This window comes from Cetorhinus maximus, chromosome 25 (genome assembly GCF_964194155.1).
Source record: "Cetorhinus maximus chromosome 25, sCetMax3.hap1.1, whole genome shotgun sequence".
Taxonomy (NCBI): Eukaryota; Metazoa; Chordata; class Chondrichthyes; order Lamniformes; family Cetorhinidae; genus Cetorhinus; species Cetorhinus maximus.
The window spans coordinates 31,429,795-31,449,896 of record NC_135903.1 but is presented as its reverse complement, the minus strand read 5'-3'; the positions used below and the strand labels follow the sequence as shown (position 1 = coordinate 31,449,896).

The window sequence follows — 20,102 nt, the reverse complement described above, 5'->3', positions numbered from 1 at the left end:
TTTCTCTGTCATTCCAAGTTCATCCCATGCTGGCAGTCTGCCCCTGGTTGGCCTGAAGACCTGGCCTTGGTTAGGCAATGGCAATAACACTTTATAATTCACCCAGCAAGAGTTGATATATGACCTGGGTATATTGGGTGGTATCAGTCTGATCCCTTTTCTTCCTGCTCCCCTCCCCTTTCTTTCTCACTCATCACCCCCCACCAGCTCCATTCCTTGGTGAGCTGGCTGGGAACTGTTCCCCAACCATGACAAGGGCATTTGATTGACAGACAACCCTTTGAACCAAACTCAATAAATTTGAGTCAAAAGCTGAATGCTTCAATTACTGTTTGCCAGTCCTGTATGTGCTTCAGTTGCAATTATCAGTTAGACTTCCACTCTCTGCCTAGTGGTATTCAAACATAGGTCATCACCTATATTCCTGTAAGCAGGAAGTGACTGGAGCTGTGTAAACTGGGCTCACAGTTACTGACACAGCTGTCCTCAACTGTCTCTTCATTTGTCATTACACATGACCGCTTACCATGACATGCCTTGATGCGTTTTCCCGCACAATGTCCAATGAACTGCTAATCCCACAATGGGTCAATGAAGTGACCGTCTCTGGGTAGCTGTTTGAAGCCCCAAGATACTCGGGACTAAAAGAAAATGATGAAGAGTGTGGAGAAGAGAGGTCAGACACCCACCAGTCACAAATCAACCGCTCTATAAATGATCCGTGACCCATCTTGCCAAATTCCTGACTCCAATGGCCCTTTCTAGGGGGTCACAGTAACTCTAATCCTTTTCCAGCTTCCTGAACTGTCAACACTTATGGGAACCAACGGCAGGATAATTGAGGGCTTGGGTCATTATCCAGGTCATGGTTCATTATGCAGGGCCCCCTAGGCGGGTATGTAATGCAATTTACATCATAAAATTAGTGTTATGAGAAAGTAGTGCTATAGAAAAGAATGTAGATGCATCTTCAGAACTGGTGAGGGGAGTCACTTTATTTTGAACCTTTTATGATGTCAGACAAAAGCAATAATTCATGCGAAATAGCATTGTGTGATATCTGATGCAGAGGCAATTACTTTGTCACTTATTAACTTCAGTTGGGTAATGGCAGAGCCTTTCCACAAAATGTTACGCAGTTTGGAACTAAACTATTGTTGAACTGTTTCTTTCAAAATTACTGTTGGTTTGTGCGAACATTGGTTATAAATCTTTTAGATTTTGAAGGATCCAAAGTCCCTCGAGAGTTAAAAGGGCTGATTTTAACCTTGCTCGCTTGTTGGCATCTGGTTGGGGTTAGGGTGGGGCAGGGGGAGGGATGGTGCCTGAGATGAGGAGGGGGCCGGAAGTAGACAGGTAATATGTGACCTACCCTCATAGATCCCACTGGCTTCCTGTGGGTTCCGATATTATTTTCAAAGTTTTGACATGAAGAGGGTTAATGAGCCTGGTGTGTTTCGTGCAGGAAGGCCTGACCAGTGGAATTGTGTACAAGTCCACTTTAAGAATATAGAAATGGAATAGGTCTTAATTGGACTAGACAGTGTAATCGCTTCAGCTGAATTCACGCTCATCTTGAGAATACATACAAATACAATCGGCAATCAAAGTTGCTGATTAAACTGCAAAACCTATACCTCCAATTAGCATCATCCATGCCGGTGTTTATTCTGCACAGGAACCTCTTCCCAACTCTCTTCATCTCACCCTATCAACATTATCCTTCTATTCCTTTCCCCCCTTGGGTGCTGATCAAGCTGTCACTTAAATGCACCTCTGCCATTCACTTCGACTACTCCTTGTGGCAGCATGTTCTACAATCTCACTGCTTGATGTTCTTCTCTCCAGAAAGGAATGCCTCCTGTCAGATAAGTTGATCCAGCATTGTTTGCAGGCCGATTTTTGTAACGAGCTGATCATTTTTCCAGTCTCCGCAGTGACCCTGACCCTTGTCTTCCGGTATGGTTGGGAGGTCTTGGCTGGACTGGGACTGACCTTTAGGAACTGACCATAAACATGTGGCTCCCACACGAATGTTTTCAAAGCTTGAAAGATACATTGCCGAATATTCCCACAACAGAGTAAACTCCATCTACCTTGCAGGTGCACAGATGACCCTCTGAAGATCAGACATTTCAAAAAAAATCACCAATTAACAATCTGGAGCATTGTAAAGGTTTTGCTTGTGGATGAATTGAGATTAGCTTACTACATCACAGTACCAAATAGTTTGTTGTTAACCTTTTTTTTGTGGCTTTTTCTTTTCCAGTGGCAAAGTGAGACCCAAGAGTTCTGTCCCAACGCTAAAGTGCTGGTGGTTGGCTGTAAGATCGACATGAGGACAGATCTGAATGTGCTGAGGGAACTTTCAAAGCAGAGGCTTATTCCAGTTACACATGAACAGGTACCGGAGCAGTTATTCCTCTTCTTCTTCCCATACATGAAGTGACTGAACTTCGAGGAACATTAGCAACATTTGTCTCCCTGAAGTTAATGTGAGTTTCAATCAGGAAAAGCAGCGCCCCGCACTGTGGGAAGGCAAGAGAGAATGTAGAAAGGATTCATGAGAATGGTTCCCAGAAAGAGGAACTTCAGCCTCATGGGTACGTTGGAGAAGCTGGGGCTGTTCTCCTTGGAGAAAAGAAGATTAGAAGATTTCATAGGGGAGAATTTTCTCCCCATCGGGCGGGCCGGTCAGGAGTGTGGGCGCGGAGCTGAACGCTGCCTGCGATCGGCTGCGCGCCGCCATTTTACGCGGGCGGGCCAATTAAGGCCCGCCCAGTGTGATGCGCGCCCGGAAGCGCTCAGCACTACATGTGCGGGTGGGGGCAGGAGGGAGAGTCGGGGCATGCGCTGTTTTGCACAGAGCTGCCTCAGGGAGATTAACTTCACTTTTAAAGTTGGAAAAAATAAAATTATTCAGAGATGTCCCCTCATGTGACAGTGTGGGACATGTTTACGAATTTTCATTAAAAATTTTATTTGATTAATAAAACCTTCATGAAACCTCATCCCGCCCGTGGATGAGGTTTCATGAAAAATGTGAAGGCCGCCTGGGCTCTTCACCTGCCCCCCGCCAACCTTAAGGTTGGACGGGCAGCTTTCTCAATCGGGTTAATTGTTTTATCGATGGACCTTAGCAGGTCTTTGACAGTTCGGCGGGTGCGCAGCCGACTCTGGTGTGCGCCGGCCGAACGGAAGATCGGAACAACGCGCGGTGCATGACCCCGCCCCCGCTCGCCAAACAGAAGATTCTGACCGTGGAGGTGCTCAAAATCATGTGGGCTCTGGACAGAGTAGATAGGGAGGAACTGTTCCTGTTGGGAGGAGGATCGAGAAACAAGGGACATTAATGCAGGGTGATTGGCAAAAGAAGCAACAGCAGCATGAGGAGAAATGGTTTTATGCAGCGAGTGGATAGGATCTGGGATGCCCTGCTCGTGGTGGGGGCAAAAATTGAGGCCTTCAAAAGAGAATTTGGTTAATTATCTGAAAAGAACTGCAGGGCTGTGGAGGAAAGGCAGATGTGTGGGACTAGGTGAGTTGCTCTTGCAGAGGGCCAACACTTACACAACAGGCTAAATGGCCTCCTTCCATGCTGGAACCATTCTGTGATTAAATAAGATAACTAGAGAGAAAGCAGAAAACAGCACATGGAGGATATGCAAGGGCAAGGTGCTAGAAATGTAGGAACCTGTTTTAATGAGATGTACCTCTGAGTAATTGGTGATTTGTACCAGTGGATGGGAATGCTGACCATCCGCTTGAGCCCAGTGAAGCCCTTGTTGGTTCTGTACACTTCACCACCATTTGAAACGTGTTATAAATCACCCGTTGCAGCTGCTGGGATGACAGAAAATGCCTGCCTCTTTTGAAAGCTGTGAAGGACCTTGAGTGCTCTGAGGGTTCATCCATAACGTGGTGACATTTCACAGTTGGTGCTTGTAAAAAAATTTTTTTTTTTTTTTACAATGTACTTATAGTTCTCTGGACATGGAAGCCACTTTTTGGTTGGAACGGTGTGTGCGTTTCTGCAGCTGAAATGCTGCTGGAAGCATGCGCTGCTAAACGTATTCTGGCTATGTCCCCTGCATTCAATAATCTGAGTAACCACAATGCCATCACTGTCTTCACAATCTCTGTGAATCTAGCCCCATGCTGGTAAAACTGCATGCTGGAGGACAAAACCTCTCAGCCATGCCCACCACCCACCCCAGCTCCAGCAAGCAATTTTGTAGAATGAATTACTCAAGGCAATGAGGTACATTCCCCACCTTTAGCTAAATTCATACCTTCTTTTGGCCTCCTTCACATCAGAATTTTGTTTAAAATGCCTCTGGGACTTAATCTAATCTTGTTGTTAAGGTTATGTTCTTGTAATCACTTTTGCAAGTTTTATTTAAAAAAACATAGAATCTTACAGCATAGAAAGAGGCCATTCAGCCCATTGTGCTTATGCCTCCTATTTGAAAAAGCCAGCCAATTATCCCTACTCCACTCTATTGTATAGGTCCTGGAGTTCGATTTTTTTTTTGTGATTTTTGGATATTGGCACTCTTAGTGGAAGATTAACAGTTCTGATTTGATGACTGCTGGCTTACAGAATGTTAAACAACAGCTGGTAGCTGGAAAGTAACATCTATATACTCCATATCAATAACTGTTATTTTTGAAGTCCCAAACATTGTGCGGTGACATCTCTATTCACAATTCATTTGGTAATGGGTTTTTTTTCTGCTTAGCATCTCTGTAAAGCTTCAAAAAAAACAAGCAACCTCCAAACTGTGACTGAAGAACTGATTCTATTGCATCTTGCAATTAACAAAGTATGCAGCTATTTTATATTCCAGCTTCTTAACTCTAGCAGCTGCAACAGGACATGATAGTCTGCAGGTGGCTGTTTGTCCCTAATTATACTAATATTGTTACACTCTGCACAAATCTCTTTGCACAAAAGCTTGGCCTTATTTATGCACCAGGCGGCCTTTCACAAACCCATTGCTTGGATTAAAGTATGTTTCGTCTTTTTCGCGTTAGTATGAACTGGAATAGCTGCCCCCATAACAGCCATGAACTTCCTTTTAAAGGGTTCAAGCAATAATTTGAATTTATGTAAGAGTTGTAGAATAAATAAAAACTTCAAGGTGATCTATTGACAAACTGAGTAATTCCCGTGTATAAACATTCATTCTTTTCATTTGCCCTGTTAAAACACAGTCATGAAAAAGCTTAATCAACTGGAAAAGGCAATGGTCCTGTTTAGAGCCTTTAATTGGGTGTTCACCCTCACAAAGGCCTTTTTTGCCCCCACCCAAGAGCATGGAATTTCACTCATATATGAAAGTTAAATGGGATCCTCAATGCTCCTTATGCGGGTTGCTTCTTGGAGGGGAAGGCGGAGCAAGAGTGATGGGACTCTGGGAGGGAAAGGCCAAGCTTGGCTTAATCTGGATTTTCACCGTAATACATTTATCACAAGTGAGTTTCTGTTCTCCTAAAGAAAAACGCAAAGGTCATACAAGTCCAAAAGCAGCATTTAAAACACAGCGAACCTAAGCTTTACTTCAGCTATTTTGACATGCTCTTGAATTAATGCTGCTTGGATGCCATTTCATGCTGTGCTCAAATTACTTGTGTTGGACAACATAATGGATGAAGGTTAATTAAATGTGAAGCACACATTTCATGCCTTTCTTTATGCAGTGAAGGTTGACATTATGGCATTTCCCCCCCCCTTCACTTTTTTGTAGGGCAGCACAGTGGCTCGGCAAATAGGAGCGACGGCCTACGTGGAATGTTCATCTAAAGTTTCTGAGAATAGTGTCCGTGATGTATTTCACGTTACGACCCTGGCTTCAGTAAATAAGATGCAAAAAAACCTGAAACGCAGCAATTCCAAGCGAGGATTAAAGAGGGTATCGCAAATGCCTGGAAGGACTGACTTACTGGATGACTCCGAGATCAGAAAGGACCGTGCTAAAAGTTGCTCAGTAATGTGAAGAATGGACTTATAGTTATTTGTATTTATTGTGCATTTTGTACAGTAACTGGCACAGAAGCAACAGGCTTGTTGCCTAGTCCAAGGTCGGTATCCAAGGCTTTTCCTTCAGCCTAGGCCTCAAAACTGGCTATTTCTGAATCCAGAGAGCTGTTGCGTATTTATGAGGCTTTCAGATTGACTGTTGCTGTGTTGGCTTCTTGTGGAAAGAAACTAATGAAGAGGAAGACTAACCAAGTGTTTGAATGTTTGTGAAACTGTGTTGCTAAGGGAGATGTGGGCTGTTTGTTTGTATTGAGAGCTGGATTTCTACAGGGACTGTGGGAACGATTGATGGCAGTGATAGTTTTTGTGTTGTGTAGTAAAAATCTATGACAGTCACTTTGGGTATTGCCTTTTAAAACAAACTCTATTGAACTCTAACAAATACACACCAAATATAATATCCTGCTTCTTTCATTATCTTCAGAATTGTAGCATTACACCATTATTTCTATTGAACTTTCATGGACTCTAATAGAGAATTTTGTGCACACTTATCGTTCTAATCCATTAGGAGACTTCACATTCCTCAAAATGATAAAGAGCTTACAAAAAGGACTAAAAATTCCCTAGTGTGCAACTGTGCCTTCATCACCCAGTAATGGCGGGTTTGCTGCTGATCCTGTACACCTTTACAGAAATAAAGTACTAAATGTTTCTTTTTAAATGAGTTCTCTTTCCAAGTGCGTAGAGATCAGGGTAGATTTTCTGCAGCTGTGCATCTCATTAAAAAAATTAGTGATTGAAATTTCTATTCTAGAGGAGATATCAGCTGAACAGATAATCCTAGATGTGGCACATTGGTCTTTCTCAATCATGTGTTCAGTACCACAATTCAGACAGCGGAAATACCTCAGAATATATTGCATTACTAAATTAGTTTAGCTGCTCTGTGGACTGATGACTTTGTCCCCTTGTCCAACACTTTGAGAGACTGGGGCTAAAGGTTGGATTTGTATCCGAGTCTGGCATTTATGAATGGCCCTTTTGAATACAAACCTCTAAGTGGCCAACGCATTATTTGTCAGAGTTAGCCTACGGGCAACTCCTAGTTAAAATAGCTGCACTCCTGTAATTTACCCACGGGCACTTCTGTAGCACAACTGTAACTGAAGGAAAAAATCAAAGGTGACCTTACATGTAACCTAAGCTTCCTGTGACAGTCTTCACTAGACTTGTTCCACTGGGATGAAATTGTGTGTGCTTTTCATGGTGCGCTTGAGCTGAGTATCGAACCACCTTGTCATTCTCCTCAAGGGTACATGGTGAGACAGAGCTGATTGCAACTGCCACTGGTGAAAGTGGTCTGGTGTTAGACTGCATGGCTGTCAGGTCAGCTTCAACTGCTTCAATATTTTCCATTTTTACGATAAATAACTCCGGTATTTTGTAAATCACGAAAGATCTGGGTTATCAATTAGAACTATTAAAGAATTCTATATAAATACTATAATAGGCCCTGTCGTGTACAGGTGTCTACTTGGCAAGCAATATCCTAGGACCAGAAATACATTTTCAGCATCACAACTGTTGATTCACTGTATGCTGCATGATCGCAGAAAACTATCATTTAATTAAAACAAAACACATCTTCAATAAAATAGCAAATAGTTGAGTATATCCCACGTTTTCTCTTTTTATTACAAATAACTGGAAGTGAGTTACAACCTTGTTCTTACTAGATTTGGCAATGTTCTCCTCTTGTGGCCAACGGTGCTGACTTAGGCTGGGATATGGTTCCACGTGCATTACCAGCTCTTGAGTGCTTGATCCAAAATGCCCATTCTTGCCTGAACAGTGGGATTTGGCAAGCTGGCTGGATGTGAGGGGCATCACAATGGGCCTGTTTCCTGTTTCCAGCCACACAGTCCATCTTTCCGACAGTAACCACTAAATTGTAAATGGGAGGAGGAACCCTAACTGGCCTTCGACACCACCCCCTCCCCACCTCTAGTTTATGCAGGAAATCTAGCTTTGATTTGCATGACATTCTCTAGCCACTTCCAGGTAATTTTTTTTCCATGCTTGAATATCACCTTTAGCACAATGCTGTTTATCCACGGTGCATGGCAACTCATCTACACGTACATTCCATGGTAATCGCTCATTATGAGCTTACGAAATAGTCACCTGTTGGCACTTGCACTGGGAAAACAGACCACATCTACTTGTTAGAATTGCTCTGTTAAATTGGAGCGCGTTTTAAATGAAGATAAACAAATGGGACTGAAAGCCCTTTCAGTAAGTAGGGTTTGCAGATGAGGGCACCTGTGCCTAACACCTGCCCATTCAAACAAAGACCAATTTAAACAGGAGCGGAAAGGCTTTCCCAGGTATATGGAGGGGTCTTGCCACAATGGGACGAGTTATCTTTGTAGTGACTGAAGTGAAATCATAAACCCGTTCCTAAAGAACAAGTTTATGATTCCGCTAGTCAAACTAGGCTCCACCACTCTCCCCCTCCACCCAAATCGCACCCCCCCACCCCCACGAAGCTTGAATTACTGTGGAAATCTATTGGCAAACATGTTACAGGAGCTAAGCCCTCATGAAGAGCTTGATGTCATTATGGCAAAATATCTTCATTAAATGTGAGGGAAACGAAATCACAGTTACCTCACAGAAGTCACATCTTGTGGTGGCTTTGTTGATGCAGGTTACTTTGACCTTGTGCTGCATATGAGTCAGACTATTCTCTTGATCACAAGCAAGGTGCATTTCAAAGCTCCGCTATTTTGCATCCATTATTGTTTGAATTTTGCAGAACTACCACAGTGCCTGAAATTCTGTCATCGTAAAAGGTTTGGTCCACATTGAAAGCTTCCCCTCTAGCCTAGTCTGGAGGCACTGCCAATCCAAATCAGTTCAAATGGGAATGAAATGGTTCTCAAATAGAAGGGATTCGATTTGAGAGTCATGTCCTTTCTGATGGTGTGCTCAGGCTTGATTTAATAATGGGTCAGTCAAAGGCAAAATTCCATTTCTTCACTCCTCACTTAGTGGCCAATCGATCTTAGCATTAACCTTTCAACAAAGTATGAACTTTTGGGGGGGGTAAATTCCTCTTGTTCAAATTTGTACAGTCTGTTCCTTTTAATTCAAAGTCATTTATTACAAATGATCTGACAAATTGATTTTTGTTTTAGTTCTATGTTGTCACTTTGCTGCGATATTTACATTACTTTATTCAAATTAACACACCTATCAATTTGCTTCACTGCCAAGATAATTCGGTTCTCTGGAATATGTTCGCGTTCCACAGGTTTAACATTAGTTTGAAGCCAAAACCACTTTTCACTGCTGCTGAACTTTGCGAGGGTAACTCAGGTGCGAAACAAAGCCTGAACTGACTCTGAAGCGCAGTATGTGATCCATCTTTCAGGTGGTTTTGCACAATGCCAGTCAGGCTCTCACTCTGGTTTGAGGCTGTGTTGACACTATTACTGCAGCATCACTGTAAAAGCCTTTTTTGTGCAAATGTACTGTTAGTGTAAAGGTCACAAGTACAAGATGGGATTCTTATTTTGTATCAGCACTGATTTTTCCACTGAAGTCATCAATGAAAGGTTTACCCCTTTGTGCATTGAAATTTCACTGTGAGCTATCAGCACAAATGCATTAATGTCATGTCTGTAATTACACTGTCTGCTGTTTCAACAAGGATAATACACCATTTAAAATAAACTCCTTAACACGTTGTTAAAATATCAGATAAAGAAATTTCATGCAAATGTATTAACACATTTCTCACTGATGTCAGTCTACATTCAATGCAGGTATTGTGAGGGTCTTTGGTCAGTCAGATTCTCGCTAGTCACAAATGCAAGCTCCAACCTGTGCTCGCAATTTCTGCCCTTTAGTGCCCATTCCATTTCTGAAAACCTACCAGAAACAGACAAATACCTGAGATCAGACAACAAACTATGATCTACTGGCACAGCTTCAAAGGCTTGAGCATTTTCTGAATTTGTTAGAAATCTTTTCCAATATTCATCATATTGTTTTATCTAACATAAAGTTCTGGTGATGAAAGGAAATCATTTTAAGAGTGGAAAATTGACATGAATCCAAAAGGCTCCCCAAATGGGGCACAAACTGTGAATACGGGGGTGCCTAGTTTGGTTATTGTAGAGGAGTGTGCCCTTGAAACCTCAAATACCTGCCTAAAGCACCTACAGGCTAAAATCATGCTGTAAAATCATGTATGTTTGTATGTACTTCTTTCCAGTTTCCTTTCTGCAACATTACTGGTGCAGGAAATAGACTTTGATCTCCATGTGATTAAATGTAACTGAACCAAATTATTTTTAATCACATTGGTGACTTTAGTAATGTGGCTGGAAGAAAAAGATTGAATAGTCTGATTTAAATGACTTGAGTGAAGCTGGAAAATGGTTTAGCAAGTTTACCAAGTTTAATTGGGTGGCCTGTCCAGCTACTGGTGAGAAAAAAATAATTATGGCCTTAATATTTTAAAGTCTCCATAGTATCACTTTTTAAAAATTATTCTTTCAAGGGGTGTGGGCAATGCTGGCAAGGCAAGCATTTATGGCCCATCCCTAAGTGCCCTTGAGAGGATGGCGGTGAGCTGCCTTCTTGAACCGCTGCAGTCCATCTGGTGTGGGTACTCCCACAGAGCTGCAGGGAAGGGAGTTGCAGGATTTTGATCCCGTGTTAGTGAAGAAACATTCCAAATCAGGATGGAGTGTGGCGTACAGGGGAATTTGCAGGTGGCGGTGTTCCCATGCATCTGCTACCCTTGTCGTTCTAGGTGGTAGAGAAGGAGCCTTGACGAGTTGCTGTAGTGCATTTTGTATATAGTATACACTGCGGCCACTGTACGTCGACAGTGGTGGAAGTGAATGTTAAAGTTGGTGGATGAGGTATCGATCAATCAGGCTGCTTTGTCCTGGATGGTGTCAAGCTTCTTGAGTGTTGTTGCAGCGGCACTCATCCAGGCAAATGAGCAGTTTTCCATCACGTTCCTGACTTGTGCCTTGTAGATGGTGGACAGGCTTTGGAGAGTCAGGAGATGAGTTACTCGCCGCAGAATTCCCAGCCTCTGACCTGCTCTTTTGCCACATTATTTATATGGCTGGTCCAGTTCAGTTTCTGGTCAATGGTAACTCCCAGGATGTTGATATTGGGGGATTCAGCAATGGCAATGCCACTGAATGTCAACGGGAGATGGTTGGATTCTCTCTTGTTGGAGATGGTCATTGACTGCCACTTCTGTGGCACAAATGTTGCTTGCCACTAATCAGCTCAAGTCTGGATATCCATGTTTAGGTCATGCTGCATGCTGGTATGGATTGCTTCAGTTTCTGAGGAGCTGTGAATGGTACTGAACATCATGCAATCATCAACAAACATCCAGACTTCTGACCTTATGATGGAAGGAAGGTAATTGGTGAAGCAGCTGAAGATGGTTGGGCCTAGAACACTACCCTGAGGAATGTCCTGGGACTGAGATGATGGGCCTCCAACAATCACCACTATCTCCCTTTGTGCTAGGTATGACACCAACCAGTAGAAAATTTTCCTCCAATTTCCATCGACTCCAATTTTTCCAGGGCTCCTTGAAGCCACACTCGGTCAAATGCTGCCTTGATGTCAAGGACAGTCACTCTCACCTCACCTCTGGAGTTCAGCTGCTTTGACCATGTTTGGACTAAGGCTGTAATGAAGTCAGGAGCCGTGTTGGCCCTGGCAGAAACCAAACTAAGCATCAGTGAGCAGGTTATTGGTGTGTAAGTGCCTCTTGATAGCACTGTCGACGACACCATCACTTTGATGCTGATCGAGAAGAGATGGGTCGGTAATTGACTGGATTGGATTTGACCTTTTTGTGAACAGGGCATACCTGGGCAATTTTCCACATTGCTGGGTAGATGCCAGTGTTGTAGCTGTACTGGAACAGCTTAGCTAGGGGCACTGTTTGCTCTGGAGCACAAGTCTTCAGTCCTATTGCCGGGATGTTGTCAGGGCCCCATTGCCTTTGCAGTATGCAGTGCCTTCAGCTATTTCTTGATATCAAGTAGACATGCTATAGGATTAAATCAAATTACATTATATAAATTGGAGAAAAGTCATGCAAGTTGAAAGTAATTTGAGTGCGGTGAGGTTGGGTGTCTGATGAAGAACCCAAGTGTGCCAGGTTCCTGCATTTCTTAAGAAGGTCCTGGAAGGAAAGGATGCTGTTTCTGTCCATTATTTAAGTCATGGCACTATCCAGGGAGTGTTCTTTAGAAATGCTCCAGATAATCCCATGGTACCTTTGGCTGCTGAGAGCAGGTTTGGCTTCCATTGTGGGTTCTCAGTGTGGCCTGATATTGAAATGTTGAACAGCATTCAATCCCAGAAGGACTGATTGCCATTCCTACAGAGACAGCAGTTTGCTGGAAGTTAAATGTCATCAGGCTGCTACTCCAAGCCTCGCTACCCCTCTGTGTGAAGCACACAATGAGTGAGGTGCAATAGCCATTACCACCTCACTCGTGGTTCTGATGATATTTCCTCTGAAATTGAGATAACCTCTGGGCATGTCAAGATCTCGTGTACTATGATGTAATCAAGTATATGAGTCTATGGATGTGAGGTGGTGCTCCTGGTTTTAACAGAAACTAGAAAATCATGTGCTCTGCCTCTGTTAGTTACATACCCTGGTGCTACATAATTCAGGATGAGAAACCTCTGGATGGGAATTCTGTCCAATTCCAGTGATGCTGCTGAAACTTCTACTCCACAAAATTACAGGGAAGATATCCCACATTAAATATTGAGATGAAGTGATCTCCAAATTCCAATTTGTCTGGTGTTCTCTACTATGGATTGTTTTGGACACCATGCACCAGCTGTTTCACATAAGTGCAGCATCAAGTTTTGAACAGAGGTACAGGGGCACAAACTGTACAGTAATTCCCCACTTAACGTTGCAGTTGCATTCCTGAAAAGTGTAATTTTATCCAAAACACTGTTAAGTGAACCGGATTTTCCCTGTACAACTAATGTAAAAACTGTAGTTAGGTTCTTCTGGGCATTTCTCAGATAAAAAAAACATTAAAACATTTTTCTGTAAATTGAAATACTGTGCATTCCTAAAGTCCTACTAAAGTCCTAAATGAAATAACTTTTAAACTAAAATAAATGACTAAATATAAAAAATATCTAAATGTAAATAAAGATTACACTCACCAGCCGCCTGGTTTCGGAGTGACTGGGGGCTACATCTAATGGCAGAAGGTGGTGTTGGTGCTGGAGGGGCTGAAGGAGTGCCCGGTGGTACTAGAGGCAGACACCAGAGACCTCAGCGGTAAGAGCAGTTGGAGGGAGAGGAGTGGGTGGGGGCGGAAGCAGTGCAGATGGGGGACGAAATTGGGAGCAGTTGAAAAATTGTCCAGTTTGCCAGGCCCGAGACACCAGGCAACTCTGGCGGTGACTTGTGGAGGGCAATAGCAGTGTCTGCTGGCTGCACCTTGGCTGAGGGATGGCAGGGAGAGGGGACCAGTGAGAACTGTGGTGTTGAAACCAAGTACGTGCCTTAGTTTGTCAGCAGCGTTATAATGAAACACATGAGGAAGTACTGTTCTTGAAAATCATAAGATGGAGGAAAATTGACCATCTGAAATTTGGATCCGAGAGTTCTCCATTCGGATTATATCCATGCCCTACTTATCTTGAGGACAGATGGTACAACATCTCTTGTTACCGATCATGACAAATAAAATGGATACACAGTCATTACTTCCTTGAGAACTTAAAAGTGACCAAAGCCCTTTGGCAACTATAGATGCCAATGTGCAGTCTTATAACTAACACTCTTATCTCTGAATCTAACGTTTGTGGATTCAACCATTTCTCTGTGATTTGAACACATATCCTAGGGTGGCACTTCATTGTATTACATCGAGGAAGGTGGCAAGAGAGGGAGAGGGTTGTTGCACTGTGAGGAGTGATGGCTTTTGGATGCAATGCTAAACCGAGACCTTCTCAGATGGACATAAAAATCCAATCTGAAAAAGAATAGGCAATTAACATTTCGGCCAACATTCATTCCTCAAACAGCACCACCAAAATATTATCTTCTCATTTATCTCATTGCTGTGCACAAATCGCTACCATGTTGCCTTATAAAATAACAATAAGCACACTTCCAATGTAATTAATTAGCTGTAAAGTACTTTACGACCTCCAGAAAAGTATTATATATGCCAAGTTCTTCCCTCTTTCTTTACGTAGTCCAAGTTCTTTATTGACTGAAGGTCTCAACTAAGATTCATGTCCCTAATGGACACCATATTTCCCATTTAGAAATATGGCAGCCAAGATTATTTTATTTTATTCATTCATGGGGTGTGGGCGTCGCTGTTAGGCCAGCCTTTATTGCCAATCCCTAATTGCCCTTGAGAAGGTGGTGGTGAGCTGCCTTCTTGAACCGCTGCAGTCCATGTGGTGTAAATACACCCACAGTGCTGATAGGAAGGGAGTTCCAGGATTTTGACCCAGCGACAGTGAAGGAACGGCAATATACTTCCAAGTCAGGATGGTGAGCGGCTTGGAGGGGAACTTCCAGGTGGTGGTGTTCCATGTGTCTGCTGCCCTAGTCCTTCTAGATGGTAATGGTCATGGGTTTGGAAGGTAATTGACTTTTTTAAAAAATCTAACGTTCCTTTATGACTTTTTGCATCATATGGATTTACATCAAATGTTTACATTTACATCAAATGTTCATGCTATTTTTAGGCTCTCTTTGCCTTATTGTGGAATGTGTAACGTTATTGTGATTGAGCTCCCAGGTTTAAGGATATTGCCCAGTAGAAATGCAATGTTATTGTGTAACATGTGATGCAGTGAGTGCAATAGCCATTACCATCTTACTCATGCTTCACATGATATTTTCTTTGGAATTCAGATTGTCACTGGGCATGTCAAGATCTCATGTACTATGATGTGGTCACGTATATGAGTCTATAGATGTGTGGGTTTCAACAGAAACTAGAAAATCATGTGCTCTGTCTCCGTTAGTTACATACATTTATATCAACTTATTGGCATGAATCTAACAGCCTGAGTTGATGGAGGAGGGGAGCTTGCACTATAAGTACATTGGCCAACTCTTACAGATCAACTACAGAGCTAGACTATCCATTGAGATGGATCTCACCATGTGCAGTTTAGCTATGGGAATAAGCTTGACATTGAGTTCATAATGTAACAGTTTAAGACTCAAAGTTGAAAGCTCCTACAAACTGCATGCTTGTTAGCAACAGGCCTTTTATACAAGAGGTGATTCTCCCACAAATGTTGTAATATTTGGTTTTGAATGTAATGCAAACTCTAGCAATTCATTAGTACCCGAGAAGCTCCCTGTATTATATCTGTGTGAAGAGCCTGTAAATCGTGACTTGTGGCTCTATGTTCTTTCTAGGCACAAGCAGCAAAACATTAGGCTGCGGCCCTAGATAATATCTTCTATGTTTACTACTAACTTGCAACAAAGCTTAGAATTGCTGCTGTCAAAGGTTGATGCTGAGCTGTGAAATCTTTCCTCTTGTACTGAAGCAGACTGACAGGGTTTAAGTGAGAAGGGATTTGGGGAAAGCAATTGCTTTTGTCTGTCACACTAGTTCCAAAAGTAAGAGTTTGCTGAGTACAAATGAGCTTTTCTTGTGCCAAATAAAAATGCTAAAATTATTGCTGACATATTTCTTGTCTCATAATATTGTCCTCATTTTCAAATATGCCATCCTTTTTGGTGTTCCTCCTCCCTTGTGGTGTAAAAATCAAGACTTGTGCTGCACGAATCAGTATGGGAAATATACCAGTGTCACATCTTTGATCAACGATTTGGTACAGAAATCTCTACAGCAAAGGAGGGAGAAAAACAGACTGACCATGTTCTATAAAATATGGAATGGACTGGTGGGAATTGACAGAAACAAGTACCAGGTGCCCTCTGGCAATGACAAAACATGAGGTAGACATTCCACACTACAAAGTCCATTTGTTTACAAGACAGTGCATCAACAATCTTTCTTCCCAAGGACAATCCCACAATGGGACAAGGACAAGGAGATAGTCACAGCCCCATTGCTTCAAATCGTCAAGACCCATCTTTAGATTATTTCCATTTAAAAGTTTTCATTACCAGGACTACCATCCCAGCAGGTCATGCCTGGTTTAGCTAGCGTTACCCTTGTACATGTTGGCGGAATACAGATATTAGCCTGTGATGCTGACACAACGAAAGCAGAAGCTGATGGAGCAGGCTACTTGCACCACCCCCTACTCTAATTCGCTTTTTCCCAGAATCTCAAAACTATGAATTTTCTACCCTTCTTTCTACCTCTGCTGAAAACCAATTGCACTTAAGGCTTAATCTTGAAATCTCCTAATCATTGTTTCCTGATTTATTTCATCTTCTTTCCTGGCCCAAGCTTGGTGATCACTGATCTATTGGGCAGAATTTTCCTCTCTCCCCAGCAGCGGCAATCGTGGTGGATGAGGGCACTAAATTTGGCATGACGGAAAAAGTCTCCCGCCGGCAGGAAATTCTAAAGGCAGGCCTGGTTTCCCGCCGATCTATGTTGGGAACCACTTATGCATTCATTTGCATCTCATGAATGCTCATTAAAATACCAACTCGCCGGAATTACGTTCCCCCTCCAAATTAAGCGCCTCGCTAGCGAGAATTTAGAACGGTCTGTTTCCCGACTCCATATAAGTGACGTGCACCTGGCGATCTTCACTTCATCAGGTCCTGGATGTTGCTTTCTCCTTCTCAGGGCATCACATAACTTCACCCGAGTGCCATTAGCAAACGATGCGCCGAGGATGGACAAGGGAGATGGGTGAAGGCTGGAAGGGGGAAGTGGCGATAGGGTGGAAGGGTGGAGTGAAGATTGGACAGGGGAGGCAGGCTTATGGGGCAGGGTGAGGAGAGTATCCGGGGAAGGGGGTAATGTCTTAGAGGGTGGGGTCAGCTATGTCATCGGTGGAGTCCTGGGGGGAGAACTGAGGGCACTGGTGATAGGAGGGAACAGTCGCAGTCAAGGCGGGGGTGGGTGGGATGGTAGGGGGGCAGGTCCAGGGTGAGAGTCTGGTAGGTGAGGGTCTCATTGGGTGGGTCATGAAGGGAGACAAGACATATGGCTTGGATAATGAGAGGGGGCAGGGTCAGGTGGGCATGGGGATGGTAACGGGTGTTGGATCTGAGGGGAGGAAAGGCATGTGGAGGTGGATCGCGATAGGGTCCAGGGTAATGGGGGGTGGGTGGGAGAGGTTCAAGAGTGACAGTGGGGAGAGGAATAGTGATATTGGGTGAGTCTATGGTGATGGGGGGAAGTTGGTTGGTGACAGGGGGAGGGCAGAAGATGGTCAAATGAGTTTGAAAGTTGACACACACCATTTTTCCAAAATGACCTTGACCTCGCAGTTGGTCAGTCAGTGAGGTCCCTCGAGGTGGGAGGAGGGTCTTTTCGGGGTGGGTGGAGTTCAAGATCACCACAAGTGGCCGACTAAAGGGACACCCTAATAATTATGGGACAACTGGATGTCGACCATGCTCCCTTGTGTTCTCCTCTCTCTGGTGAAGCCCACATTGCAGCAGGTTTGTTCGCAACTCATGGGTCTCATAACCTCGAGATCCCAGCTGCCGTTCATTCTGTGCCATTTGCCATCAGCTGCAGTCAGAGGCAGGGATAGGGACCGAGGAAGGTGGAATGTCTCCAGAGGGCATGGCTGGTGGACGTCAACCAACTCACAACGCTAAACCCCACCCTTCTGGGTGAATAGTCATGGCTGACAAGGGGTCATGCAGCTAGTCTTTCTATGCTGCCAAGGTAATGGTCTCTCTGTAGAGTTCCGAGGGTGGTGGGAGGGAGTTCCCAGAAAAGTTACCACATGAGGCTTCCTGCACATGGTTCTCATCTCCCTGGTTAAAGAGCATTGCCTCCTTTCTCATCCATGTAGGAACGGGAGGAACATCCATCTCTGGTCCTCCAGAATGTCCATTACCTGGGAGGGGTGGGTTGGAGATGCCAAGTTTCTTTTTATTCATTCATGGGATGTTGGCGTCGCTGGCTAGGCCAGCATTTATTGCCCATCCCTAATTGCCCTTGAGAAGGTGGTGGTGAGCAGCCTTCTTGAACATTTGCAGTCCTTGTGGTGTAGGTACACCCACAGTGCTGTTAGACAGATGCCAGGTGAAGGGCTTAGCACTTGCCTACCAGCTTAAAGATGGAGGAAAGCCTGTATAGGACAGGCATATTAAATGTATCACTTCAATTCGTTCACACATCTACTGAGGTGTCAATGATGCAGGCTGCAGGCAACCCTGCCTTGGTAATGGCTCCCATCCAGATGAGGAGAAGGAGGGCCTGTCTCCGTTTGGCACAGGGCCTTGAGGACCAAGGGCCTGAGCAGCAAGAGGCTGGTGGACATGGAACATTGCAATGGTGAGCATTGGCCTGACCACGTGTGCACCACAGTTGGTGCTCTTATCTAGAGATGGGCGAAAGGCAATGCCTGGGGCATCCTCCTATGTCTCGGGGTGTGGTTGCTCACATCTGCCAGCTCCTGCAGTAGCAGCTGAGGCTGTGAGGACTCAGGAGGAGTAGTGCAGATCTCCTAGCCTGCAGTGAGTGAATGTGTATCTGGGAGCCCTTTAAATATGGCATCGGAACCTTCGACCCCATGAGGTAACAGTGGGGTTACTGCCTGTCCCGCCACAAGATTCGCCGAGGTCCTCGTGGATGCATAATTAGTGAGCTGAAAAACAGAAGATCGCGTGTGTTCACCCTCCCCACTGCCCAGCGGGAATCCCGCTGACCTTCCCACCAGCCGCTGGACTTAGTCTCCAGAATGGAAAATTCCGCCCTGCACTTGATTTAACCATGCATCTGTTGGCTTAGTTGGTTGAACCTTTGCTTCCCATTTGAGCCCTACACCGGGCATTGAAGAAATGATGCAGCGTCTGATTGCACTGCAGTACTGAACAAGTGCTGGAGCACAGCTAGTGCTGCGCTATCAATGATATGCAAAAGCTGGGTGCCCATCTGTTCAGCTGGATATTGAAAACCAGAATAAAAAGGCAGTAGGTGGTCTGGAAGAATGAATCAAATGCACCAAAGTGGTTGCCTTCATCCAAATCTATTTTGTGATTGAAAAGAATGAAAATATGTCAAAATGTCTGATAGAACTTGACCTCTGATACACCATACATTAATGACGGCTGCTGACTGTAAAGGCACCATAGGCTTACAGCTGCCGCTCCAAAACAACACAATGTGGAACGCTCAAATACAGGTGAGCATTCCCTACACAGCGAGTCTTGATCGGCAAAGAGGCAGAACAAAAACCTCCGATAGGTCTATACAGCATATATTGTCTCATTAGAAAATGGCATCAATAAATGTCAGGGATTTGGTTCGCTAATAAGGGATGCCACTTGCATGGTATGCAAGTACATTAGAAAGAGAAAAAAATGAAGTGTTAGAGATAAAGAAAAAGATAACCTTTATATTAGAACCCTCAAGTCAAGTGCTGTACTGTGTTGAGCACTGTCTTCTGTTCTCAAAAGAAAGAGGATTAGTACAATAAGCTTTTTCAGCTTCCTGAATTTGCAGTTCATTATGCATTAATGATATTTTAGGGCATTAACATAACTACAGAAACAAACCCTTTTTAATGACTTACATTAATGTCGAAATGAGCTCCTTTGGGAAACCAACATTAGCAGTGGTAAGTTGAAATAGACTATTTTACAACCAGGTTTCCTATCAAGATGTTTAATAATTAGTTATTTTAGAAATTATTTCACAGAAGTGTTGGTTTATGAATCAGGATGGATTGGTGTGATTTATTGGATTAAATTAATGTTGACAAGATACAGACCTCTTCAGAAGGGCTAAACTGGGGGATTTACATTATAACAATTTTCTTTCTCCTCTCTATTCCCCTAGTGACAGGATCTCTGTGACGTTAAGATTGTTTATTCCACATCTTATGTCAGTCCAATAAAGAATTCTAAAACTTATTTATCCCATCAGAGCACAATCAGTAC

The 20,102-nt window shown here is 43.6% G+C and overlaps 1 protein-coding gene across 1 annotated transcript in view; it reads left to right on the top strand.

Moving 5' to 3' along the window:
• Positions 1–15,733, top strand: part of rnd2 (Rho family GTPase 2) — a 77,933-nt gene extending 62,200 nt beyond the window's left edge. Inside the window, exons 4-5 of the mRNA XM_078529724.1 lie at positions 2,270–2,404; positions 5,751–15,733. Of these exons, the coding sequence (XP_078385850.1) occupies positions 2,270–2,404; positions 5,751–5,999 (384 nt within the window). The 3' untranslated portion in view covers positions 6,000–15,733. The remainder of the gene's footprint in view (positions 1–2,269; positions 2,405–5,750) is intronic.
• Positions 15,734–20,102: the final 4,369 nt, after the last annotated feature.